Source organism: Setaria italica, chromosome V (genome assembly GCF_000263155.2).
Source record: "Setaria italica strain Yugu1 chromosome V, Setaria_italica_v2.0, whole genome shotgun sequence".
NCBI lineage: Eukaryota > Viridiplantae > Streptophyta > Magnoliopsida > Poales > Poaceae > Setaria > Setaria italica.
Window position 1 is genome coordinate 38,237,416 of NC_028454.1, and position 27,088 is coordinate 38,264,503.

The following is a 27,088-nucleotide window of genomic DNA, read 5'->3' on the forward strand; positions in this document are numbered from 1 at the left end:
CAAATGATGCTTTCAGAAGTATACATTTTAGGTCGACATGCGTGATGGGTTGCATCGTTATCATTAATTTTGAAGTATCAGGGTGTTTGGTTCGAAGAAAGGGGTGATCTGTCGCTCTCACCCGGGGACTGTTGCCACCGCCACCTAAACAGACAAGCATATACCAAGCCAACGAAACACACTATTTAGTGAGACGCTCAAAACATTCCCTTTCCCCTCACCAGTGTGCTATGTTCTGAACGACAGTGTGGCCATCCGTTCACCTTTTCATTAAATAAACAGCGACAAGTTTTGATCCACATTGTACAGGTGCCATTCATTAGTATGCAAGACTGTAACTGTAACACATTAGCCGGGTCGGTCTATATGCACCCTGAGATACTTGTCTAGGACATTCTGGAATACCTGCATCAGGAAAACATAATCGTCAAACATGTTTTGAGTTGGTTTCACAATGAGAAATCTGCAAAGACATCCATTTCGAGAATGTTTCCATGATAGCAAGCACGGCTAGTTTGCTTCAAAACTTCAAGTAGGTTGTAAGCACAGATTGACAGTATTGTATTTAAGCTAGGAATAAACAGGTCCGTTGGTTTTCACATGTTATTTCAGTGAACAATTAACAGATCGTGGCTTAATGATATATATTTTTTATGAATGCAGTACCTGAAAAGAAAACAATTCTTTTCCATTGAGAAGCACATCCATTGCAGCATGCTGATCCTCAAATACGCTATAGAATGTCTTGTAGAACTCAGCCCTGCATCATGCCATTCAACAGTTTAAGTGTTATAAAATGTGGTCCGCCTTACAAAAATGACAGTATAAAGTCCTTACTGTTCTTCTTTTGTGGTCTGTTGATCGATCTCATCAAACTTCCTAGTCAGTATCTCTGCTCCTACTGGCCCGAGCATGTTAAGGACTAAAGCTTCTAATGTCCTTGGGAATGTATGCTGAAATATTATGAAGAGAGCTCAGCTTAACAACAACCATTTTTTTTGCACTGTACACAATTGGGTTGGAAAGAAAACAGAAATGCAACAATATCAACTGCTGTTCAATACGTAATGCTTACCACCATTGCAAGCATCATACTCCGCAATTCAAGTGGTTCTACTGGTAAAATGATTTTTGCAACAGGATCTTTGTCCAAGAGAGACGAATCATCTTCAGCGGCAATCTTTGTTTTGTCTCTTTGGTTGGAAGATGTATCCTGAGATGTGGATTCTGTTTGGTTATTTTGCTTAACCACTTCAGCACTGTCGTGGACCAGTGAGATGAGTTCATAAAGTGCTTGGAGAGTGGAGGGTTCCAGAGTTTGCAATGGTGAATCTTTTTGTAAATTGAATAGCTGGAAACCTGTTAAATGATAAGCATATAAAAGTGTCAAACTACCAGCAACACTATAACAGTTATTGTGTTGATGAATATAACCAAAAATAATTCATAGGGTGGAATCTTAATATGCCTCAGGTGGCATAGAGTATTGACCTGTCAATGCTTTGTCCATAGGCTGAATATTGGTGCAATCTTCCAAACGACAAAAAGGACTCTTCTGCACCATTATGTTCTGTCTCATGAGAAATAAAAGGTAACACAAATTATTCATTCAAAGAAATAACAACATATTCCCTTGTAGGAAATAGGAGTGAAGAACCAAAGATACGAGAAAAAGTATTGCAAAGTGCATGTGTCTAGTAGACGAATCATCTAAACTTTAAAGGGTCAGATCAGGGCAAGGAGTGAAATAGACTAGGTGACTAGAAATCAGTAACACACTTCTAAGGTTTTCAAATGATGAAAAGAAAAGCCTTCTTTTTCTTATTCTACTACTATAAACAGAAAGGGATAATGAGGCATACCATCTCCTTATCCACCAATCTTCACTACAAATAATTTGTAGAAGTAGAAATCCACGAGACAGGATGGAAAAAAAGGGTAAAACAGTGAGATATAGGTCAAAAACAGGTATTGTGAAATGAACATTTTGAACAGAAAACAAAACTTGGTTAGGAATTAATTCCATCAATGTCCTTCATATGTGAAATCACATTAGTCAGCATAGAAAATCTTGTCCTCTGTCATGTGGAATCGGCACTATGGCCATTAGTCAGCACTCAGCACCTGTGGGGCAGGCAGCAGGGCAGCAGCTACTGTCCTCCAGAATCTACCTAGGCTTAGAGAAGAGTCGTTGAGATATTTGGCTAGATTGCTTATGTATGTGACAAGTTTGTTTAGTTTAAAGAGTCTGAATTATATTGATAGATTGTTCAGGGGTATTTCTAAGAGCTAAATCAGTATGCATCAGTCTAAATTTTCATGGGAAGAAAGTTTTGAAGGAGCTACCCAATGAATTGACCTTTGATGGTAACAACAATCAGCATATACCAAAAAGGTAAGTTACGTGACAAATATGCTCTTATCACTGTGTTGCTGGTTAAAGACTAGGAGCCTATGAGTGGCAAACAGAAGGTCGCTAGCAAGTACAGAATGTACATTTAGCGGCAACATGGACAATCAACCTAGGGCTAATGTATTACATGTTCAAGTAAATGTACATAACTGACTCATAAAATACCTGCTCACGATTCGGCGTAGATAGTAAGCATCCATATGTTCCAACATTTGAGTCATTATTCGTGACTTCCACCAAAAGTTAACTGCTATGGTTAAATCATCACTGTCAACTTGGTGATACCTGTTTCAAGAATACTCAAAATTTTAGCTGGGTCAATGCAGTACTTGTTTATCAGGTACACACTAAATAAGGAAAAAAGTGCTATGTGAAAGTAATATGGCTCAGGAATAGTAGATGCATTGATGCAAAGCACCGGGGTTACATATATAGGCTAGGGTCTCCAGGGTTTATAGAAACATCACCAATCAGGAGATCCTAGCCTAATAGGACACCTACCTAAACCCTAGGGGCAACGCACGGCAATGGGCCTGTGCGGCCAGCACCCAAGGCCCATAGGGCCGGCCTATACAGTCAATCTGTCTAACACTATGCTACAATGTGCGAGCTGTCATGAATATTTAGTATTTTAGGAGGGAAAAGACATCTCAAACCACATCACTGCATTCTACATTCAGAGAAGTTCAGAATAGTATTGTGCAATAAATTTCACTTCAGACTCTACATATGCAGATTAAAAGTGGCTGAATATCTTTTCCGAAAAGAAAATCTAAGAATCCAAAACTGAGATGCCAAAACCCGGATATACATATGTAGACAAAGTATAGGGGTGTACCATCCTTCTGGTATGAAAAGAACATCGCCGCAATTTAGAAGTACTCTTTCAGAATATTCTTTCATGTATCTTGCCCTTGTATAGCTTGAATAATCTGGCTCCTCGATGCTGACAGAACTGCCAAAAAGATAGTAAAATCAGAAGAGGTATTTCAGACTGCCAATTTTTAATTACTCCAAGATAGTTCAAAGAATTGAAATACTTCCGGAGTGGAGGACTTCACCTATGGTTGGAGGCCTCACCATACACAGGCATTGGGTATAAAAATGGGGATGCAGATGGAGGCCACAAAGTTACTGTGTGAATTTATAGGAGAAAGATACCGTTAGCCTAGGTTCCTCTAGATAATCATCAAAGGCTGCTACCATAATCTGTAAGACAGGCAGTTACAAAGATAAGAATCCTTCACAATTGTGAAAGATTCCAAAACCAAATTTGAAAAGAAGAAACAGCAATAAAAAAAATGTATTCCATCTGCAGTTGCAGTAAAAGGAGTTTCTATGCTGACCCAAATTGACACATCCACCAAAGCACCAGCAATGCACAAAACATGGAGGCACTTTAAACAATGTCAAAGATCCTTGTGACACTACCCCTCAATGGCAATTAGAAGCAATTGGATTATATGAGAAAATTTTGCAAATAAATTAATTGCTTAAAGTTATGGTTAACAGTCTAACATCATATCAAATAATAGTGAATTGCTAAATAGCATCAAATACACACCTTTTTTACAACCAGCCACCACGCAAAGAAGGTTATGGTGGGGATCATAATGAGTACTTGATCTCATGTGAGCCCCATTCATCCAAAAGTTTATCGATGAAAATGATTTTCCTCTCAGAAATATAGGCTGCAGCAATAAAGAGAAACAAATTGACAGAACAATCATACTTCAAAATCATGAAAGTAGACTATTTGACTAGAAGGCAAAATTAATACAGACCTCCTGAATGTCCTCTTTCAAAACTTGTAACGAGCATTTCTCTCTGTTCTCAGTTTTCATAATAGATACCTGATAAAGGTAAATTACATTTTTTAGACGAACCAGGCAAGAGAGCTGCTGATTGCATTAGAAGAAGAAAGCCTAAACCGTGTAGTGCAAAATGAGCTTGCCTGTGCTAGATATACTTGTTCTGAGTTCTCTGAGCTGCTCGAGCACATCTCCCTCGAACAAGTAGGCTTCTCAAGGATTCCCTGATCTACCAATTTATCACTAGCCGCATTCATTTGACTAAGGTAAGACTTGCACGACTGAATGAACGTGGAGAATGGAACAGACACCTGAATGGATGAAAATAATAACATTAGCACCTCAATGCAATCTGTCTATGTGTCTGACTTTACAATCTGCAAGTAGCAATTCAGAGCAAAAACCAGCCCTCTCATGGCTTCTGAGATCCCCATAGAACACGTGCCCAGTTTTCGACATCATAGCTTCCAAAGCGACATCACGTCCCACTTTTTCCTGAAGAACAACCAGACGAGAACTGAGGATTGCAGCGAAAATGCCTAAAAGATGCGTTGTTTTCACCCGCGATGCCTTATGCGCATTGAGGAGGCTTGCTAAGAAAAGGAAAGGAGCAAGAGAGAGGATTGATGGAAACCAGCAGGTAGTCGAGGCCGCCACGGAGAGGATCCCACCGGGTGGAGGCCGCCCACTCCTTAGCCACGCCGCGGAACACCTGAAGACGCGATTTCCCCCCACACGGCGACATATCAAGACCTGATGGAAGCAGGGGAGCTTCGGGAAGACGAGGGGTAAGAAGGATTACCGCGGGGACGTTCTTGGGCTCGACGTCGGCTGCGAACTCGTCAGCGGACGGAGGGGACGCGAAGCGGGCGGCGCGGAGGCCGGCTTCCAGCCGCGCGCCCACGTACTCCCCCTCTTCCGCAGCCTCCTGCATTCCTTCGCCCATCGCCGCTCCAGAGCACGCAGCAGTCTGGAAAACGAGGACATCGCCATGGGCTGAGCTCGGCGCAATCTGGACCCGACGTGAGGCCCGTCGGATTGCTACGTTCAGAGCAGGCCTGGGTAGCAGCAAAATTCTCAGCCGAAACTAACCGAATTCGGGCCTACTTTTAGTTGTTTCATGGTCCAAGGGGGGCCGACCGCATCCAATGGCCCATCCATTTATCCTTGCGTGGGCCGTACGTTGAGGCCTACAGCGCGTGTCTGAGTACGTACTGGCACTCTGGCAGTTTACGTTTTACCGTAACGAACCTCAGAGTTACACAGAAGAGTACATGATCTATATATACATGCGCATCTATGTTCTGTGTAACACATATTTCCCTTGCTTTTACGAGCTACAGCTACGTATTCAGTGACCGAGAACATGCTTCTGGAGTTCGTCGTCTGTTATACGAAAAAAGAGCAGAATGTTGCAGCACATGAATCATCCGGTAGCAGCGCATGCCGCGTGCCGTTTTTTTTTTTTTTTGTTTCATAGACAAAATCTTCTTGTGCTCATCTCACTTATTCATACGATTCATCTCACCGTTAATTTCAGAATGAATAGATGGACCATGTGGTCATTTGTATATGTAAAAAATCCATGTTCATAACAGAGAATGTATGAGGGAAAATGAAAATATCATAGAATATATGGTTGTCATTATGTGACAATTATTCAAGCCATTCACCGTCGTTCGTCACAAGTGCGCTGTAAATCTGTACGCCAAAGCCTGGAAGCAAGCCTCCGTGCGATGCTAATGTAGACTCTGTCTACTATATATGAAACAACACATAAATTCTCCATAACTGAGATTTTACAAATAGTGTTCATTCGTATCATAAACTTATTATATTGCTAAACCTTCACCTAAACTTGGCGAAAGAGTGTGTTTGTTAATTTATGTGATAGAACTTGCACTGCGTATTCCTCTTATATGATATGGCGGAGCTCCTGCTATCTTTTCAAAAAAAAAAACTTGGCGAAAATGTCCATTGTTGTCATCTCCAGAAGTAAGTAAGGGCGATGCATTGTATGTCTCATCTCCTCCTCCTGCAGAAGCAACAAGAATCTGATCCAGTAGGTTCCATTTTATATAACCTGCATATATTGTAGTATTGGTGATGTTTTATCAAAAATCACATCATTATGACTTCACAATGTTGCCCCACACATGGTAATTGCCGCAACTGAAATTTGCTTCCTGAGATGAAAGCCCATCAAATGGACATTTTTTCTGCAAAGGAAAAGAGATCCGCCACCCTCGCGCCCTTAGGAGTGTCAGGAGGGAGAAATTTGGATTTTTGACACCCTTTTCGTTGGGTTTTGCAAGTTCGGAGGGAGAAAAGACCCAGAAGTAGAGACCACAATTTAATTGGCACGACAAACGACTACAGAAGTGCTTACCTCCAAAATGGTTGTCACAAATGCCAGATAATAAGGCACACCATCGCTGCTGACATAAGGAAGAAATCATCTCTGAAAAAATAGTTAGAACCGTTAAAACTATAAGATTCGAATATGGAGTGAAGAGGGTCAATCATATCGTCTCCACACCTCACCAGTCACCGCTAGAGAAGTCAGTGGTGCTGAGGAAGGTGCATGCGCTTGAGAACATCCTTCCATCAATTATACCGTAAGAGATTTTTGTATTTGAATGCATATATAGTCATGATGAGCTTATGCAGTTGAAGAGACGAGAGACTCCGTTTGCATGTGACATAGTTAAAACTAGTATTATTGTCTTATATTGTTATCGTATGACTAAAATTATTGATAAAGTGATGATTTAATGTTGCTTTCACAATAAGGGGGTGTTTGGATCTTGGAGCTAAAGTTTAGTTCGTGTCACATCGAATATTCGGAGGCTAATTAGGAGGACTAAATATGAGTTAATTATAAAACTAATTACACAGATGGAGGCTAAACGGCGAGACGAATCTATTAAGCCTAATTAATCCATCATTAGCAAATGGTTACTAGTAGCACATTGTCAAATCATGGACTAATTAGGTTTAATAGATTCGTCTCGCCGTTTAGCCACCATCCGTGCAATGGATTTTGTAAATAGTCTATGTTTAATACTCATAATTAGTATCTAAATATTCGATGTGACAGGAGCTAAAGTTTAGCCCGGGGATCCAAACACCCCCTTAGTTACATGTTTTGTTACATTGGCTACCATTATATTGAAGCAGGTATGGGTCACCCGCTAGGTACCCATTACCTAATGGGTGGTGGGTGTGGGGGAATTTAAGACCCAAGGTGGGTGATGGGTATGGGTGGTGAGGTGTTTTGCGTATCATGGGTGTGGGTATGGGGAGGCATTACCCGATGGATATGTAGCCGTTGCCATCCCTACTTATACTAAGTTTACCATTTGTAGCTTCATACACACGAGAATCCTGATGAAATCATGACTCATAGATAAGTTGTTAGCATCTAGGAAATAAAATAACTGCAAAACCTAGAAAAAATAAGAATAATTTTTGGTATACATGTTAGTACGTAGCGAATTCCGCTTGTATGAAGTGTCTAGTTATATATGAATTGTTGCCAGAGACGAATAGTAAGACCAAAAGGTTACTCCATGCGAAGATTAAAGCACATAAATAATATTCAATGTTAGCTAGCCGCACGCTCTACATGTTCACACAAAGATAAAGGCACATAGATTTAACCTCAACTAAGCAAGCTCTCTCATGCTTTTTTATATTTGATGATGTGAAATTAAAAGAGACACACAAGGACCCTGAACAAGTATTACATATAACTAAATCCCAATGAATATATTGGTTAAAATTCAGTACGAAGAACAAAACAGAAAAGGCTAAATAATTCCATGACTGTCATTCCTCCGTAGTTCATACATGCCAGTCAAAAAAAATCTACCTCTATTTCCTCTTTTTTTTTTTATGGAAACCTCTATTCCCTCTTATCTACTTATATTGTTAAAACATTTAAATAAAGCACCATGGTTTCTGAACACAAAAGGTATCATGGATCAATAAGTTTGATCTCCGTAAGATTTAATAGATATATATATACGTTTCACTTCCTACAGAAATTTCTACGTACACGCTTGCAATTAAATATATTCTTTAATTTCTTGATGGACGGGTCAAAAACAGATCAAGGGTATATAAATCAAAGAAGGCAGATCTAATATCGAATTAATGAGGATGCATATGCATGAGAACTGGAGATCAATCGATCGAAAAACAAGCAAAGGGATATGATGCAACGAAGTAAAAAAAAGAAGAAGAGAAAAAGGTAAAAAAATAATCAACAATTCCGTGGGCAACACACGTGCATCTGGTGTTGAGGCTAGCTATATATGAGGACAGTAAGATCAACAATTCCGTGGAGAGAACCACAGTGATGACCCAAATGACTCACCTGACAGCAATATATACCCAGCTAGCATCTCTTCAGCTTAGTGATATTATTTCACCTCAGAGATTTTTATCTCACTACGGATTTTTTATGCACGAGCCATGTTCATCTGATCTACCTTGTACATAGTATTTTTCTGTGGCTGCGAGGTGTGGAACAGAAATTTAAAGGCTAGAAAAGTGCTTGCCTATTTTTCTCTGTGCTCCAATGAGCAGGTGAAACTGCACAGCACGATCTGAATCTAGGCATCCAAAGTTGCCAAACCTTTCATCACTAGGAGGAGGAGCTTAAAAACAAAGATATCAGATCATGCTGGCAGCTTCAGCTGCTTAATGTGCACACACATACGATATACCACGCACATCGATCTACCAGCTGAGAGGTATATCACAGGATAATGGGTGAGGGCCGGGGATGGGGTGGGTTAGGGCACGGGAGCCCCTCATATATAGAGCAGTAGAGATGCTGAAGCAACGACACGGCATGCATATCTCAGTTAGTGTTAAACGGCAGAGGTTGAAGTTCAAAATGGGAGGAGCTGAATTTTTGCAAGATTTTAAATTTCGAAAAGGTAGCTACGGTCTACGGTGGTCCTATACACGAGCGAGACTACAGAGGAATATGTCGAGTAACCGAGGTTGTTTTAGTTCGCATGCGATGCTGATGCTGATGCTCACAGCACCAGGAGCATAGCATATGATAGCCTGGGTATAGCTAGGGTTTGCAGAATTGTATATCTCTGTACCTGGACACCTTTTGTTCTGGGATTAGCCGGGGCGCTAAAACGCAGCGCGCAAGGCCAAGCTGTAGTACGCGTGTACGCACTGCACGTCGCACGGGACCATCTATATCCCATGTGACTATGTGAGCTGCTGAGCGAGCCAATTTCAGGCGTGTGATTGAGCGAACTTGCACGCTACCTCTTCTGACGATGATGATGCACGATTGGTGTGTGGTACAGCTGCGACACGCAGGGACGAGTACTTTTGGTGCTGATTCATGGTAGACTGCTAAAATTGGCTAGGTTTTGATTCGGTGAGGGTTTTGAGTCGGATACTTCGGCACAAAGAAAAAAAGCTGGTACGGTCAAGATTATATTGGAATGAAGCTAGCCGCGAAGTCCGTTCGAGATTCACGAATCGCCTTTAATTTTAGTTTTTCGTGCACACAACGTATTATTTCCTTCGTTCCAAATTGTAAATCATTTTAACACTTCTACGATACCTTTTGCTATTCACATCTAAACATACACCATGTCTAGATATATAGTAAAAACTTTGAACCCAGAAATACCAAAACGATTGGGGGAGTACTTATTAACCTGCTGAGGATGTTACTCTTTTTTCCCGACGCCACAGACTCACAGCTCTGAAGCAGCGCGCCTTGCCGGTTCTCGACTTCTCACTACTCAGCCACCCTGCCGGTTCTCGACTTCTCACTACTCAGCCACGCGCGGCAGGCGCAAGCGCAACAGCAGCCGCGCCCGCGCGTGCCTCGTGTACGTACATACTCAGGGCATTGCTTGCCGGTAGGGTTCCTACGATCCTGAATGTTCGAGCTGCGCACACGCCGTCCCGGGCCAGCACCGGCCGACCGGGTCACCGGCTGATCAGCGCGTGGTGCGCGTGCGCCCTGCCGCCTGCACGGTAGAGCCGCCGAATCGCCAGAGATCGGTATGCGGTGACGGCTGCCAGCCGGCCACGTCCACATGGTCGCGCCGCGCCCCGGTTCAACTCGCTCTCGTGCCCTACATGCAGTTAGCGTTACACACTTGCGTGGGGCCGCAAGCTTGGTAGAGCCGCCGCTGCAGAGCATTGATCATGTTGTCACACCTAGCAACTATTAGCATGTGTTTGGTTTGAGGGTTGAAGTGGGTTGGGATGGGTTGAACCTAGTTGTAATGGTGTTTGGTTGGAAAACTAGTTGGTTGGGATCATCCCAATAAAGAAATATTCCCCAAATGTTCGGGTTCATCCCATCCGGCCGAAACGAATAAATCGTTTCGATCCACTTGGACGACGTCTTCCTTTGTCTTATCTCCTACGCGTGAGGGAGAGCGACGCGAGGCAGCTCCGGACTAGGCGGCGCTTCGTGAGCCGGTGGAGCTGGACATGGTGGCGCGACGGAGCTGCATGGGAGGGGCTAGAGAGCTGCAGCGTGACATGGTGCGGTGGATCTAGACGGGGTGGCGCAGTGGAGCGGCAAATGCACGGGCGTGGTGGAGAGGCCCCAGTGGGGCCGCGTGGGTGCGGCGTGGAGGACAACACACAGAGGAGCGGAGGTGGAGGCCGGCCAGTAGAGTTGAGCGGAGGTGGGGCAGCGGAGGGTGGGCGGCGCTAGAGTAGTGGAGCACCGGTGGAGCATGGCTGGGCGAGCTCAAGGCCGCCGAAGGGAGCTCCGGCGCCGTGTGGAGGACGGCGCTGGTGCGAGCTCGCGGGGAGGCGTTTAAAACGGGGCTCCGCCCAAGGGGTGATCCGGTGCCGGATGAGCATGCTCGAGCTCTGCCTTGGGGATCCGCCGCCGGCTAGGCCGAGCTCGGGCACAATCAGTGGAGCAGGGAGGCCGGCGCCAGCAACGGCGGGCGGTGCGGTGTGAGGCCGGCGGTCGGGGCGGCTGGGAGGGCGTCACGAGGAGGAGGGCACGGTGGGGAGGACTGCGGGGGTGGTAGCCTGGGGAAGAAGATAAGGTGTAAGAAAAATAAAAGAGAATGACAGGTGGGCTCCATAGATAACTGTTGCTAACGTGCCAAGATTGCATCCAACCCATCCCTCTCAACATTTGCAACCAAACAAAAAAAAACTAGGACGGACATGTCCCTCTCAACAAAACACGAAATGAGTCGAATCCAACCAAAAAAGGAGGGATGGAGTTAGGGGGTGTTTGGATACCACCCGCTAAAGTTTAGCACCTGTCACATCGGATGTTTGGATACTAATTAGGAGTATTAAACATAGGCTAATTACAAAACTAATTGCACTGATGGAGTCTAATTCGTGAGACGAATATATTAAGCCTAATTAGCCCATGATTTGATAATATGGTGCTACAGTAACCATTTACTAATGATGGATTAATTAGACTTAATAGATTTATCTCACGAATTAGCCTAGAGGTTCTGCAATTATTTTTATAATTAGCTTAGTTTAATCCTCCTAATTAGCATCCGAACATCCAATGTGACAATGTTAAAGTTTAGAACTTATCCAACAAACACACATGATTAGCAACCAACCAACCGCCGCGAGATTTGGCTTTCTGGGGCGCAAGATCGAGGGCCTGTGTGCCGGTGCCAGTGCGCTGCTACGACGACGTGCTACGGAAGTTGGGCGCCGATAAAGCTGCTGCATGCCACGACGTCACGGATTCGTGCTGCATCGCGTGCTGCATAAAATCGCTGCGTTGTACAACAGTTTCTCTCGGATCGAGAAAGCTAGACGAAAGATGCGGTTAAAATATGCTCGAATGGGCCAGTATTTTACGTGGATTCAGTACGCATAGAGCACTGCACTGATAATCTTCTTTACTGAGCGGCAAAGGGCGCCAATAGCAAGCTCCATGGTTAGCAAATTAGTAGGGGTTTCTACAAATAGTAGTTACAATCATGCAAAGATACATGCCGTCGACACGTACAGATCCTGGATCGATCAGATTCCACTTAGGGCGTGGTTGGTTGTATTTCATTGGCCAAGCTTGGAGAGACAATCTTCTTGATTTTCCTCTGTTTCCTTGCCTGATTGCGTCTGGGGCCATAGCCACACTGATGCAAAAGCACCAATTCAATCCATAAATCTAATTAAACTGGTAGGAAACCATTCGATATACTTGAAGATGGAAATAAGACTTGGCTACACTTATTCTATTTAATTGCGGACGTCAGAATTCGAATTCGAACATCTTTAAGACCTATGACGATCCTAATAATATCATATTAAGACTCCCTTTGGTATGGCTTCTCAAAGTGCTTCTTCACCAATTTTTGGTGAAGCCCTACCAAAGGTTAATTTCAAAACGGCTTCACCACCGAAGCCGGGGAGAAGCTGCAAAACAGCTTACACTAGAGAGGAGGAGCCAAAAAAAAAGTGTCTTCACCAGCTTCTTCCCTCTCTCCAAGCATTAATGATCATAAAATTACCCATATTGCTATTGAGAAACCGGTTTACCAAACGTTTTGCAAAACGGCTTCAGCTCCACTAGATAAACCACTCCACCAAAGAAGCTGAAGCCGGAGCCATTTTGGAAGGAACTGGAGCTCTACCAAACGAGACCTAAATTGCATACATTAACTAATTCAATCTAAAAACGCAATGTAGCTGGAAAAAAGAAAGCACTCGCCACATTTGTGCGACACGCCAGCTTGTACACACAGTTGGACTGGCTCAAAAGTCCTTGATCATCTCAGCCGACGACCTTGATCATGATTCATGCAACACACACGCGAACGTGTATGTACCCTTGAAATATTGTTCACTTCCGATCCGTCGCATAATACTCATTTCGTCCCAAATGTTAAATTTAACATTTCTAAATTAATAGTTTTTACAGTTTATACAGGCATCTACGACCTTCGATCGGGAAGATGGAAGGGAGCTAGCTCTAAGCTCTGCAAATTAATGGTCGTACTCCCCTACGCAGCTACCAGTAACCGTAAGGTGCGGCCAGCTAGCTAGCGCCTCGGCGGCCGGCCGGCCGGCTGGCCGGTGGGCGTGCGTACTTGCAGATCCACACGGCCAATGCATGCGCAAAGCCATATCGGAGGGGCGCAGATCACATGCGAGCACGCGCGCGTGCCGTGGTTCATGTGCGCGCGTGCATGCATCTATACGTGGTCCATCCTATATGTTCTGAATGCTAAAACGTACGCACATTAGTGCTTTTGAGCAAAATGTGATAATCAAAGTGGTTATCGTACTGCAAAGGAACAACTTCCACAAACAGTCACTGACAAGTATGTTCCTACTCGATGTCAAAGTGTGGAGGACTATCCATCAGTCAGTCAGTGTTTAGATAGGATTTATAGAGTTGGATTTTATATAATATTGCGACATAAACTATGATACGTTTAAAACTGTTCATAAAGTATGGGTCAAACGGATCTAGCAATTCACGAGGTTTCGGACAAAACTAAAAAGAAAAAGAAAACCCTACTATATGTTGCTTACTGGCACGGATGTGGTCTCAACCATTGACTAACATCGAGCTTCAAAGATGTTGGTGGTCCTGGTCTACCACGCGTCGCTAGTGCGCCGCATGATCTGCCAGCATGGGGTATTGTCTGTACACCAGTAACCAATGCCCACCCAGGATGCATCGAAAAGCAAGTTCATATATTCGTACTATCATTCATGTAAAGTCAGTAATAGATGCATGGTTTAGCGTGAAGTTAAGAACGACATGGGACCAAACTTCGTTTGCACAAACATCGAAGCAATCCACGGTCCTTGCAATACTCTATCCATTTCAAAACATCGTAGCAATTCACAGACCTTGCAATACTCTGTCCATTTCAAAATACAGTACGTACTCGGATTATTCGAAAACATTAGATATTATAAATTTTGATTAACTATTAATCAAATTTTGCACATGTTTAATATACACAAAAGTGTATCCTTAATTAGATTCATATTTCAAATATTTTGAATAAGATTTGGTTTCATATCAATTGACAATAAATCACAAGAGAAATTAATTATCAAAGTATATTTTTAAATATATATATATATCTTAATCTGCCTTATAAAAAAGAAAGGGAGGGGATAGATGCTAGGGTTTACAATCATGATTTTTCTTCTCTCGATTTAGGCGAAAAATAGAGATTTCATACAGGTCAAAGATATTAATTATAGCGTCATTGAAAATTAAAGGCTTGCATTGTTAAATAGTGATTCACATTGCTGCATTATTTAAGCACTGTAAAAGTTTATCTATTTTTTTCAAGAATGTCCGGGGAGGGGGAACTCCACCTAAATGCATTCATTGAAAGGAAATGACCTGACGAAAGTATGGTCAGGTCATTTTCCTTAACTAGGTTTTCATTATATCCTCGCCAATTCAAGAAGTGGTTTACGGTTTACCTACAAGTAGGCTTACGAGTTGGTGGCGTAATGTACCACAACAAATATTACTTCACCTTGTTGTAAATATAAGTCATTTAGGTGTCTTAGTTTGACTATCGATTTTGTGCATATATATTATTTGAAATAGAGTTATATACATGTTTTGAAATAATTTTGATCAATATGTTACTCTGCAAAGAAAAACACAAACCATATGTTCTACTCTATGTAACATTTTTATATATTATTGATGGCCAGAGCCCAAAGTTAAAAATATTTGACTAACAGAAATCTCAATTTGACCTATATTTGCAACTGTAGGAAGTACATGCCACTGTTGCGTTCCATGTGACTGAATTGCAAATTATCACCAAGTCTCGTGTCACGGAAAGTTCAAGTTTAAGCAAATCCTAGTAAAAAAAAACTTCAAACAAATAAGCTAGCTTATCAACAACCACTACGATAGATTGAGCTGGCGATAGCAATCATAAACACACATTTTCTTAGGAAAGCATGAGGTGGAAAACAACTTCCACCCTGTACGAAAGGGAACAACAACAGAAGTCTCTGGAAGTCTGTGAAGCAGGCTAGCAGCAGAAAGGGAGGTGTAGGCCATGATTACACCAAAAACATAACAACATGTTCCCCTCCAACTCAACTGGATCCAGCTTTAGAGCCAAACCAACCATGATAATGCTTCCACAAATTAAATCCCTGAGACAGGGAGCATGACTTGGGAAGAATCAAATGTGCCCACAGGCATACTTAAACCATTAAACCTGCGCCGAAAGCTTGATTGGTTGAAATGTTCTAGCTGATGCTCATCACATTCTGTCAAAAGGCAAGCCTAGGATCGCTGACGTTTTTACCAACTCCTCACATATTTAGTAGAAACAAAACAAACTCTTGTGCTGCCTGTAAAAGGATCCAGGTCCTGTTTCACATACTGATCTTCAGTAACTTATGTCTTCTTCAGGGCACATCGATTCACAACAAGCTGATAACAGGTTGAGAGAAGAATAAAATAAAGTTCATGCTCCCAATTAAGACTGCAAGCAAATAAGCATGTCCTTTGTTCAGCAAACCCAATATGACTAAGCCTTTGTGATTAAAGAATTCAGCTTTCCTGCTGAATTCCAGTAGACCCTATTTTCTAAACAAATCGAGTCATGTTGCTGAATGATGTGGTCATAATACAATCAGATCACTGGCTTTACTTTAGTTATCTTTTCAAAAATTATTAAGAGGAAATTGTGACCCACAAAGCTAGAGTTTCTTATAATGAGCTCCCTGCACTACAAAAACTGCAAGGCTCACAGGCAGCGATATGCTGTCTTGTTGTGCTCTTTCTAGATAATCTTGAAGTGTCTGCCATCAATCCATCATGGTCTGTGGTGCTCACTTGCACATCCCCTTTTCTTTCATATCTCATAATTTCCGCTCCAGGTTCGGTTTGAGCTAACTAAAATCCTGTTCTGATTGCTCATAGTGTTTCAGAACTTGAGCTGCAAAGTGTGGTGGGAGTGAGATCATGGGAAACAACAACGTCATTGGACAACAAGGTATGCATTTTGCTGAATACAGTATGCTATCTAACAATGAGGTTTCAGTATTTCACTAATTATCTTCTTTTCGACATTTCAGTATCAGAAGAGACCGCTAACAGAGTCGACAAAACCATTGAGCATTCAAGTGATTCACCCGGGCTCAACAGCACGAACAGTGAAACAAGTATGGCTACTGGTGTACTAATTTAGGCAAAAATTCAGTATAATGAATCAGCACTGATCTGCCTGTGTATGCGACTATGCTAGATAATGAGAAGGATGGCACTGAGGATGTCAATTTGTCAAAGTCCACAAAGGACCCCATCATTATCAATGCTGAAGATAAGCAGGTGGCCTCGTATCAAAATATTTCATCAGATAAGATGGAAGGCTTAGATGAGAAAAACAGGGGCTCAATTCAGGATAACACATCAACACAAGATGATCAGAGTAGCAACTCACCAAAAGGTTAGTTCAGTTCTCCGATTTCAGCTTCTAGCTAGCTTGGTAACTTGCCATATCATTTTTATTTACTTGCTTTAGTTCAGAAAAGTTCTCCCGTCATCCCTAATTAGTGAAGAAGCATGGCTATCATAGAAATTTTCATGATGCCAGTGGTAAAAAAAAATTGAAAATAGCCCCCTAAAACAGGAATGAAAAATAGCAAGGTAAATATGGAGATTCCAAAGGAATGCATATATACTCCTATTAGGCAGCTACCCCCCTTACCATGCCATCTTCAACAAACAACTACGCTTGAACAAATAAACTTCGGAATATAACATTGATGACTATTCACTAACACAAAAGCACCATTACTGCTTTTGGTTCCCCTTTAGCTCTGAATTGTCTTAACAAAAACAAGCAATTTGGTACAGATGATGAACCATTGAGGAAAGAAGCAATTGAAACAACCATATTTTCAACCGAAATAATTGCTCTTGTTAGCACCACAATTGAAGATGTAACAAGAAACAAGGACAGTTCAGTCTCTAGTGAAGAAATCAAACAACTTTTGCATGGGACTAGAGATGCAAGTGAAGCAAATATTGAAAGCAGCTATAAATCATTATTACAGGAAAATATAGAAGGTTCACTAGAAGATCAGGAAGAAACTAGCAGCCATGAAAATGCCCCCATGGATGGTAATCTAACTGGTGAAGATACAACTGAAAACTTAGAACAAGGATACATTGAGGTGCCAACGGTAGAGGTGGCAATGCAAGGAGAAACTACATCATCAACAGAATCAATTGTCAGCACTTATCTTGATGCTGATGACTCTGAGATCAAGGAAGTTGTAATAGAAGATAAGCCTGGACAAAGAGACAGCCCACCAGATGTGCAGCCATTAGATGGCATAAACATAGAGGCATCCACGAATGACAACATACAAACACAAATATCACATGACAAGGAAGAAATCAGTGCAATCAGCAAAATTGCAGCAGTGAAGCTTATGATTGAAAGTGATCAGGCACTTGAGGATGATAAGCTTATCCATGGATTGGGAAATCAGGATGAAGATAGTACAGAATGGACATCATGTGATAATCTCTATAATGGTGAAGTTGTTGCAAAGTGTCAGTCATCTTTAAGAAATCCAACTGCAATAAGTGACCAAGAACTGGGAAATGAGCAAAATGAGAGGATAGTTGCTTCAAGACAGATTTCAGCTTCTGTTACTTCAAAAGTGGAGCATACTGACATAAAAACAATATACAAGGAAGAAGAAATTGTTGAGAGAACTGTCGCTGTTTGGAATTTTGATGATAATTTTGCAGCAGAGAAGGAACCTGAAGTATATGATGATGACTTAATCAGTATTGCTGAGGTCAACGGAAAGGATTTTACAGGCTTGCATTCATCTTCATTGAATCGTCATCTTATTATGAATGAAGTGAAGGTACAAAGAGAAGTCAATGGAGTAAATGGAACAGTAGAGTTCAATAAAGAGACAGTAAAGGAAAATTTAGAAGAAGATGATAAGGTAAATACTGCAGAAGGATTAGGTCTCCATGCTGATGCCCATGTAGTGGCAAAGGAGGAAGGAGACCCATCCAACTTACTGATGACATTGCCGTCAACTCCTCTTCAATTACTAGAAGATATTGACAAAGAGGTGTACATAACTAGAGATACACAAGAAACTACGACCAGCACACAAGGTGACCAGTCTCAACTGATACTGCTTGAAGAATATGAAGTTGTGAAACTTGAGAATGGTGAAATTTCAAGCAAATGTATGCAGTTGGCGGCAAAAAATTCGAATGTAGGCATAATCTCTATTGATGGTGTCAACCATGAGAAAGTAGGCACAAGCACTAGAGCCTCAGAATTTACCTTTGAAGCCAACCAGAAGGAAGTCACAGCAAGCACTGCAGCTACAGGCTTTACTGCTGAATGCAATCAGGCAAAAGTCACATCAAGTGTTGATATTGCTACCGAGGAACAGCATCCTCTTCAGACATCAACTCCAGGGAGAGAAGCTGGTGAAGAGACTCCATTACTTCAGGCAGTGCAAAGTATAGGTTTTTTCAGTTCTACTATACAGCATATCCAAGTAGATGTGGAAATTCCCATGACTGACATTGCTGTGATGCAATTTAAAGCTGAAGCTGAGGAAGAATCTGAGAAGAGCCCACTGTTAAGCCCCAGGGAAACATCAGGAGACTTCAGAATACCAAATCATTCTGCAAGAAACAAGAAACCATTTCAGAGCTTACTGACAGAAGGAGAAGTTGGTATGTGGTCTCCATTGAAGGAAACGGAACCAAACCCAAAGAGCAATATCATGATTAGTTCACCAAGAAACGAAGAAAAGAAGAAGCCAAGATCCTCTCTTTTTACCAGTTGCATGTGTTGCGCTACTACTACGAGCTAATGTATGGCTCCATGTGTGAGCTTTTCCTTTCCTTGATTCCTCAGTGTTTGGTTGATTGTTTTGTGCTACATGCTTGATGATTGAGTTGGTATCGTGAAACACGTATTTCCCAAAGTATAAATTTTGATATTGAAAGCAATATGGCTCGGGAATAGTAGATTGATTAGGATGCAAAGCACCGGGTTACATATATAGTCTAGGGTCTCCAGGGTTTATAGAAACACCACCAATCAGGAGATCCTAGCCTAATAGGATAACACCTACCTAATCCCTAAGGGGTGGTGCACAGCAACAGGCCTGTGCGGCCAGCACCCAAGGCCCATAGGGCCAGCCAAGCTAACCTGTCTAACAGATATCACAATTTGTGCTTGATTGGGTATTTGTAAATTTACACCAGTGTATGTGATGAGAAGAATGAATGGCTTGGGGTTATATCAGCAATTACGTACCCAGTGGTCTAAAGAGTTATCTAGACAAATGTGCCATTTGTGTATTGTGATAGTGTAATATAGCATTTCAGTATCCAATGGCTCCTCAGTAATTGTTCTATTCCCAAAATAAGGCATATTTGTTCATATGATCTAAGCATACCCCACATATCTCCCTATTTTCTTTAGTTTTTTCTTATTCCAAAACTATACTTCAAAAGCCATGATCCAGTGTATGTTATTTTTAGCCAGATAAACAAAAGCAGGTTTAATAAATCAAAATGTTCGCTTCATAGTTCAGAATAATTTACCTAACACTCTCTTATAAAGGACAGACTGGAAGAGTAAACCCTTTCAAGAGAATAAAAAACCTACCAGTCTGTGATCTTTCATGTTAGGTGACACAACAAAATATATCACTGACCTATCAAGTGCTCCTCAGATTATGTTTTCAAGTTGTCCGACTAATCGCGATTAGTCGTCCTAGTCGCTACTGAGGCAACTTGATTTTAACTGCGATTGGTCAGAAAGTCACCCTATTAGTCACGATTAATCACAATTAATCGGCCTAGTAGGTACTGAGGTGACTAGACTAGACTTTCCGATTTGAAAACGTTCCTGAATAATCAGTGCACGCACTTGTATGTCCCCAAATCATAAATTAGTCAGTTCACATGCCACCCAATTCCACGTCATCCCAGAGGACGATGCTTCCCATGATGCTTTCTGTGTCATAGAACGACAGCCATCATCAAAATTTTGTCTAAAATTTTCCAGAAAACTAAACTGTGATAAGAAAATATCCTGATTATGCAATTTATATTTCATTATATGAGTGTTCAGTAAATCCAATGCAGACATCGTGGAATTTTAGAGACAACTCTGTCTGAATCAGATGATTTTCACCAATTTCTCCGTTAAAACAAAAAACATGAATCCAAAAAACAAGATATGCTTAGATAACTGAAGCGGAAAATAGGGAATAGAACTCAGGAGATAACCGAAGCGGGGGCAATGTGGAAAATGTTGCAATAACAATGTTGGCATACTGAACGAAATGCAAATAAATAATGGCAAAGATGTGTACATACAAACCATGCTTCTCAATGTTTGTCTCCGTAAACTCAGGTATGTTTCATATCGCTGGTCTTCGGTGAATCCATGGTCCTCATTGCTCAATGCAAAGCTGGGAAAGCGCACATGGACGAGCATATAGAGAGCTAAGAGAGGCGTGCCGCAGCCGCAACCTGCCGACCTCGAAGAGAAGGGTTTTGGCAAGGGGAATCCAGATGCTTAGTTTTCAGAAACGCGTGGTATAGGAGAAATGTGCTTCAGGCTGGCGGGAGGAGGGAGGCTAACCGAAGCGGGAGATGAAGCGCGCGTGGTCGCCGCCGGTGAGGTGGCGTTTGAGACATACCTCGGAGGCGTCGGAGTTCTCAAGGCCACCTGCGTACCCCCGCAGTGGACGGTGAAAGGAGCGCAACGACCGGGGCAGCGCCGTCCTAGCAATGATTCCCGCCAACCGCCTCGCCGGACGCCGGAGAGTGCCGGTGCCAATGCCGCGAGATGGATCCGCCATGGCACCCAACCCAATCCAAGCCAATGGAGATTGATGCACTGTTGCCGGCCTCCTGCCGACTGCCGTCCCGGCAGCTCGCACTAAGAAGGCCTCTCTGCCTCGCAGGGAGATGCGCGCACCACGGCACTTTGCCTCTGCACCTGCAGCAGCTAGGGATGAAAACGGGAAAATGCCGTAACCATTCCCGCTCCTGTATTTTTTTTTCCGGGAACGAAACGAGAACGGGAAGGTCGTCCTTTTCCGGAACGGAAACGGAAACGGGAAGGTCGGCCTGGAAAATGAAATCGGTATTACGGGATATCGCAACAGAATAATTTGAACAGGAATGTATTGATTACGATCGGGAAGCGGTAATATATCAATATATGTAACCACTTAAAATAGTAAGCTCGATGCAACAATAGCAACCATATGCAAATAAGTTGACAAGTTTATAACGTTCACAAGTTCATAACGTTCACAAGTTGACAAGTTCAAATTAAAAAAAATTAGTTCATGTATGTGATCAGGCAAGCCAACAACACGCGGCCACAACCACAAGTCCTTCCAGAGTTCCAGCCACAACAGTAACACAAGTCTGTAATTCACAAGTCCAAATTAAAAAAAAGCATGCCACAACCACGTCTCCAGTTGATAGTTCTACACGTCAAAGAAGGCCAGATCATCTGTATGTGACCCATCTTCTTTATCACTGTCCGCGACATCGTAGGCATCCATCTTCAGAGTTACAGTAGCAAACAATATTTAAAATGACTTAAACTATATAGTAAAATGACCTCAATCTTCAGCTTTGAAGCAAGGGAACCAATCTTCTTATCTAAAAATCATAGTTAGCCAAGATACATATATCAGAAAACATGATGATGATAAAATTTTGTACAATAACTAAAATTGAGATGTTTTCCTAACCTCTTCTTTCTGCAGCAACCCAATCTTTCATGCATGTCAAAGCTTCAACCATTTCAGGATCAAGACGGCTATGGAAAGGATCAACAGCACGTCCACTAGCGCTAAAAAGCAGATTCAGAAGCGACGATTGAGACTTGTATAGCTAGCAACGAGCTATTTTTGAAAGAACAGGATACTCATCGGTCTGATTCTTCCACCATGCCAAGATATCAAACTGACCACTAAACTTCAAAGGTGGATCTGCCATATACTTTTCCAACTCATTCATATCATTAGCATCATGCCCACTAGACTCATATAAGAAGTTCTCTAGTTCATCGTCTCCAATGTCCACTAACAGGCCAGCTGTATCTATATCCTTAGCATCATTTGAGCCACCTTTAGACCTCGAAGATGAAGGTTCAGCAGTAGCATAAAACTGGTAGAGTTTCTTGATGACATCAACAAGTTCATCAACATAAACTTAAGATGAGGTACCATGAAATTTTCTGATGTAGAACTCCATCAGTCTTTTCTTATATCTAGAATCTAGAAAGCAGGTAACAACAAGTGTAGTGGATGATTTCTTCCAATATTTTTCAAACTTCCTACTCATAGAACTTGCCATTGCACTAATAGTGGTATCTTGACAAACTGACCATTCATATAGTAAAATATTTATCTCACAAAACCCTCTATAGAACAGATTTGCAGTGGGATATAAAGTACTAGACAACAGTTCAGTAAGATCAAAGAATTTCTTCAAGCATTGGAACAGTTTAAATGCCATGACCCATTCACTAAGAGAAGGAGTGATTTTTTCATATCTACAGCGATCTGACGATTTGAGCCTCATGAATGCATCTTTGTAGTACAAAGCATCTCGAAGCATCAAATACGTGGAATTCCATCTGGTTGACACATCTAGTGAAAGGTCCTTGTTTGTATCCAATCCACACAATTGCACGCTTCATGAGCTCCTCCCATTGCAATGGAGATCCTTTGACAGCAAGAACTAGTTGTCTAATATTCTCAATTGTGGGTGTGATTACACTCAAACCATCTCTAGCAACAAGGTTCAGTATGTGACAAGCACACCTCACATGGAAGAATATTCCATCACATATCAAAGATGTTGCACTAGCATTGGCCTTCAGATTAGAGATGATGTCTTTGACTGCTACTTCATTTGTTGATGCATTGTCCAAGGTCAGAGCAAACATTCTCTTGTTAATATACCACTTAACCATAAGTTCAGTAAATATCTCTGACAGCTTTGTACCAGTATGACGGCCCTCTACATGCACAAAGTTAACAATCATTTTCTGTATAGACCAATTGTCATCTATCCAATGTACAGTGACACACATGTATGACTTGTTCTGATTTGAAGTCCACATGTCCATGGTGGCACTAAACCGGCAAGTTACAAATTTGAAGTACTCATACAATCTCTCCTTTTCAGCTAAGAACATGTTCATAATTTCCTTCCTAATGATAACCCGAGATCTGATTAGAAAGGTAGAACGCAGAGATTTGATGAATTCAACAAAATACTCATGCTCAGATATATTAAATGGGTACTCATGCATGACTATTGCCAGGTAAAACTTTCTCAAGCTAGCATCTTCATCATACCTGTATGGTACCACAAAAGTGATGTCTTTCTTCTCATCTTTTTCCACTTTGAGCTGCTGCTGGCCCTTCACTATACTATGTGCCACCCTTGGATGGGTCCAAAATCCAGTTGTTCCATAATTACTCTCACATCTGCCCTTGTGCTTGCATTTTAGCCACTTGCAATGAGCTCAGACCTGAACATATGTCTTCCCATTATCCTCAATGACCACCCTCTTCTTGGTAAAGTACTGCCATACATCAGATGTGCACCTCTTTTGCCTCTTCCCACAATGCTGATCATCTTCAGCAGGCGCAGGCTCATCACCCTCAATAATGATGGCATTTGTTGTATATGTTCCTTGCAGACCTTGCTGTCCAACATTTCCACCACCAGCAGCACCACAATTTCCACCAACACCAGCACCAGCACCACAATTTCCACCAACACCAGCACCACAATTTCCACCACCATCAGCAGCACCATTTCCACCACTGCCACTACCACTGCCGCCTACAGCAGCTGCACCAACACCACTGCCACTACTAGTGCCACCTCCACTTGGCAAAGAAACCCCATCATCAATTGCTGTTGTTGGACTAGATGCAAGAGTTGCACTAGACAGACACAAACCACTTGTTGACCTTGACATCTTAGATCCTACCAAGAGAAATACATGAATTAGTCAACAACATTTGATTAGTGAATTAGAGAACCATTCTAATATGACAGAAAGGTCCAGAGATTGTAGTTACCTAAGTTTCATGCCATAAATCTCTTAGTATTATCACTACATTCACTAGACAACATCCACCAAACCATCTATATAATTCTATATTCAGTTATCCTTGGGCCAAACAAAATTGTTGATGGTCCAAATGTACACGCTCAATAACAAAAATCAACAGCAGTTACAAGTTAACATTCCACCAGCATATCAAGCTTCTTGTACTGCTACTACTGCCTAATAGTACTAATCTAGTAATCTTAGACATACATACTGAGATTGTATTAGAGTATTGACCTAAGGTTGTTAACTGTTAAGTACCTGAGGTTGGAGTTAGAGTAGGAAGCGAGTGCTATGCACCACCACCGGTAGTGGCGGCTCAAGGATGAGCCAGCTCTTGGATCCTAACGAGCCAGCAGTAGAGGCGACATGACCCGGACCCCAGTAGGCGGCGTCATTAGTCCACCGACGGAGGAGGACGGCTGCCGGGGCGGAGGCCGGAAGGCGCGCGATGGGGCCGCCGGCCGCAGGAGCCTGGACGCGGCAGCTGGACTCCTGGAGGCAGACCCTGGATGGCTCACGCGGTGCCTGGAACCTGGACGGCTGGACAGAGGTAGGCGGGAGGCGGACCCTGGAGGGAATCGGGATGGAGGCGGGCAGGCGGCACGACGCGCCTGCCTCCTGGAGTCGGGGTTGGGGATGGCCGCTAGCGCTACTGCGCTTAGGGTTTGTGTCTGCCTCTGCCTGGGCAGCTGGGCCTGGTTGCGGTTTAGGTATTTAGCAAAATTTGTTGGGCTAGTGGGCTGCGCGGCCGTGCGGGACGGGAGAGTTTGCTGGCTGTTGGGCTACAAGTTAACGTGGGCTGAAAATGAGGATTTGCCGTGCAAAATACGGGAATACTGTCGGTAATTTTCCTGCCCAAATATGGGAACCGTGAATACAGTTGGGAAAACCCCTTAACTGATTATGTTCCCGTTCCTGCCTAAAATACGGTCTCGGTTTCCTGTTTCCTATTTTTCCTGCAAAACGGTATGCGATCGATTAATGCGGTATACGGTGGCAGGCTGCAGGATGTTTCGGGCCATGTTGATTGTTGAGTGCCGGCGGAGAAATAAAGAGACCGAGATGGGATGGGTGGTCCCATCCCAATTTTTTGATAGGATACCTCCCAACTCGTGTTTGCTAAGAAAGATGGATTCGTCCTATTTTTTATTTGGTTGGAGGTACTACTTGGGACGAACACCGTTGTTTCCTTCCGTTAGCCACCGTCAGCGGGTCCCACCTGTCATTTTAAGGAACAATCTTCTTCCCCTCACCCCCACCGCATGGGGAGCTCACCCGGCCTGCCATGAGCACCAACCACGCCACCTGGACACCTCGCCCTGCCGGCCCTTGGCACTGGCCGCGGTGCCGGGGGAGCTCGTCCCGTCGGCCTTAGGCCCCGGCCGCGCCGCTTCCAGCCCTTCCGCCCCCCGCGCCAGCCTCAGATGAAGACGGAGAAGGACAGAACGAGACAGCCCCGAGGTGGGATGACCCCGTCCCATCGTTGTGTCCGGACGGCGGGACAGGGTCATCCCGCATTTTCGTGGTATATTCTTCTTTTAGGACCATCTCATCCCTCATGACTTCGAACCAAACACATCCCATCCCCAAAACCAAACACACCCTAAGATTTTATATACCCTTTGGTATGATGGATATTATCCTGACCATACACCTATACATTGAGGACGACTTGATTGCTGGCTATGAAAAGCAACGCCAGATATTGTGACTGCGCGTCACAATCTGTGGTGTGGTTTTTGGTGGCCACCAACCAAGCAGCCATGAGTACATTTCGAGATTCAGATTGTCAGAATTATGTACAGGCATAGCAAAATTATATCCCGTCACTCTATATATATGGTGCATCCATGGTACGTGTACACGTTGAATATATAATAAATATGCAGAACCGTCCGTTCTCTGGTTTTCAAATTCATTTGAAACTAAGACCTCTCTCTCCTCTCCGTTCATCCTACCACCGCTGCTCCTCTCTCTCTCCATGGCGACCGTTGACGGTGGTGGATGCGGTCCTGGAACGGCGGCATGCCAGATCCGACGGTGGTAGAAGCTGATCTCTTTTAATTTTTTATTTATTGTAAGAGTATATAATGGTTTTTGAATATGTTCGATAACGCACCCGAGTTATTTTTTGTGTTGTTTGGTGATTGCTTCGATGAACGAGTTTGGTGTCTAAGCATGCATTTGTACTTCGTAGATTTGTTGAAATGTATAGAGCATTATTGTGGTCAAATGTACAGAGATGTACACATCATCCATCTGGTCTCCTTAGATTCTACTTAATCTCATCTCTTGTCATGTAAGAGAATGCGATATTCACAAAAATGTACAACAGTTATAACTATAAAATAAATATGCTACATATTCAACAAATCCAGGTGAGTAGAGTACATCACCAGAGGGTGCGGTACTAAATGGCATGTGCACATGCAACGGTTATGTTTTGAATTTTGAAATGACGAGAGGTGGAAAAGTCAGTAGCTCCGTCAGTACCTAAGGCTCTGTTTGGCACAGCTCCACTCCTGAACTCCAGCAACTCTATCAAAAAATTCAGCCAAAACACCCCAACTCCAAAACTCCATGGAGTTGCCAACTCCATGGAGCTGTAGTGGAGGTGGAGTTTGGAGCACCTCTTTTGCTGCTCCAGAAACCTCTCTTTTGAACCCTTTCTCGTGGAGTTGGTGGGCAATGCCACT

The 27,088-nt window shown here is 42.8% G+C and overlaps 3 protein-coding genes and 1 long non-coding RNA gene across 9 annotated transcripts; 1 reads left to right on the forward strand and 3 right to left on the reverse strand.

Moving 5' to 3' along the window:
* Window positions 1–231: 231 nt before the first annotated feature.
* LOC101774213 lies at window positions 232–5,191 on the reverse strand. The gene is made up of 15 exons (XM_004970076.3): window positions 5,027–5,191; window positions 4,859–4,936; window positions 4,633–4,719; window positions 4,368–4,535; window positions 4,198–4,266; window positions 3,978–4,104; window positions 3,475–3,547; window positions 3,252–3,368; window positions 2,579–2,698; window positions 1,863–1,881; window positions 1,492–1,570; window positions 1,076–1,359; window positions 838–953; window positions 667–760; window positions 232–405 (listed from the first exon to the last, which is right to left on the reverse strand). The coding sequence occupies exons 1-15, from the start codon at window positions 5,168–5,170 to the stop codon at window positions 349–351; spliced, it is 1,632 nt and encodes a 543-aa protein (XP_004970133.1). The 5' UTR covers window positions 5,171–5,191; the 3' UTR covers window positions 232–348.
* Window positions 5,192–15,137: 9,946 nt separating this feature from the next.
* LOC105914345 lies at window positions 15,138–21,269 on the reverse strand. 3 transcript variants are annotated; one of them, XR_001164028.2, is made up of 5 exons: window positions 20,877–21,269; window positions 20,609–20,764; window positions 18,796–18,898; window positions 18,549–18,694; window positions 15,138–16,163 (listed from the first exon to the last, which is right to left on the reverse strand). XR_001164028.2 is itself a non-coding variant. In XM_012845863.2 (3 exons), exons 1-3 carry the CDS (start codon window positions 21,094–21,096, stop codon window positions 18,881–18,883), a joined length of 390 nt encoding a protein of 129 aa, XP_012701317.1. In that variant the 5' UTR covers window positions 21,097–21,269; the 3' UTR covers window positions 18,771–18,880. The 3 variants fall into 3 exon arrangements, 1 of the variants encoding a protein (XP_012701317.1); XR_002677621.1 differs by having other exon boundaries at window positions 18,549–18,898; XM_012845863.2 differs by lacking the exons at window positions 15,138–16,163; window positions 18,549–18,694 and having other exon boundaries at window positions 18,771–18,898; window positions 20,613–20,764.
* On the forward strand, window positions 15,972–19,210 carry LOC101774620. 4 transcript variants are annotated; one of them, XM_022826377.1, is made up of 5 exons: window positions 15,972–16,045; window positions 16,156–16,220; window positions 16,303–16,389; window positions 16,473–16,673; window positions 17,084–19,210. In XM_022826377.1, exons 2-5 carry the CDS (start codon window positions 16,190–16,192, stop codon window positions 19,087–19,089), a joined length of 2,325 nt encoding a protein of 774 aa, XP_022682112.1. In that variant the 5' UTR covers window positions 15,972–16,045; window positions 16,156–16,189; the 3' UTR covers window positions 19,090–19,210. The 4 variants fall into 4 exon arrangements, with proteins under 4 accessions (XP_022682112.1, XP_004970135.1, XP_022682111.1 ...); XM_004970078.4 differs by having other exon boundaries at window positions 15,975–16,045; window positions 16,148–16,220; XM_022826376.1 differs by having other exon boundaries at window positions 16,031–16,220.
* Window positions 21,270–21,508: 239 nt separating the features above from the next.
* On the reverse strand, window positions 21,509–25,059 carry LOC101781122. Its single transcript, XR_002677913.1, has 3 exons — window positions 24,651–25,059; window positions 22,006–24,262; window positions 21,509–21,913 (listed from the first exon to the last, which is right to left on the reverse strand). It is a non-coding gene; the product is annotated as an uncharacterized LOC101781122 (long non-coding RNA).
* Between the last annotated feature and the right edge of the window lie 2,029 nt (window positions 25,060–27,088).

Bases quoted from the DNA above. Each gene is read 5' to 3' on its own strand.
- LOC101774213 (XM_004970076.3), bottom strand. From the start codon at position 5,170: ATGGGCGAAGGAATGCAGGAGGCTGCGGAAGAGGGGGAGTACGTGGGC. The intron at 4,720-4,858 runs GTTTCCATCAAT...GTTGTTCTTCAG, and splicing joins GCGGCCTCGACTACCTGCTG to GAAAAAGTGGGACGTGATGT. The intron at 3,548-3,977 runs GTGTGTATTTGA...AAATTCACACAG, and splicing joins GGTGGCTGGTTGTAAAAAAG to TAACTTTGTGGCCTCCATCT.
- LOC105914345 (XM_012845863.2), bottom strand. From the start codon at position 21,096: ATGGCGGATCCATCTCGCGGCATTGGCACCGGCACTCTCCGGCGTCCG. The intron at 20,765-20,876 runs GTTAGCCTCCCT...CGAGGTCGGCAG, and splicing joins GCGCTTCATCTCCCGCTTCG to GTTGCGGCTGCGGCACGCCT.
- LOC101774620 (XM_004970077.4), top strand. From the start codon at position 16,257: ATGAGGTTTCAGTATTTCACTAATTATCTTCTTTTCGACATTTCAGTA. The intron at 16,390-16,472 runs GTATGGCTACTG...CGACTATGCTAG, and splicing joins CAGCACGAACAGTGAAACAA to ATAATGAGAAGGATGGCACT. The intron at 16,674-17,083 runs GTTAGTTCAGTT...AATTTGGTACAG, and splicing joins GAGTAGCAACTCACCAAAAG to ATGATGAACCATTGAGGAAA.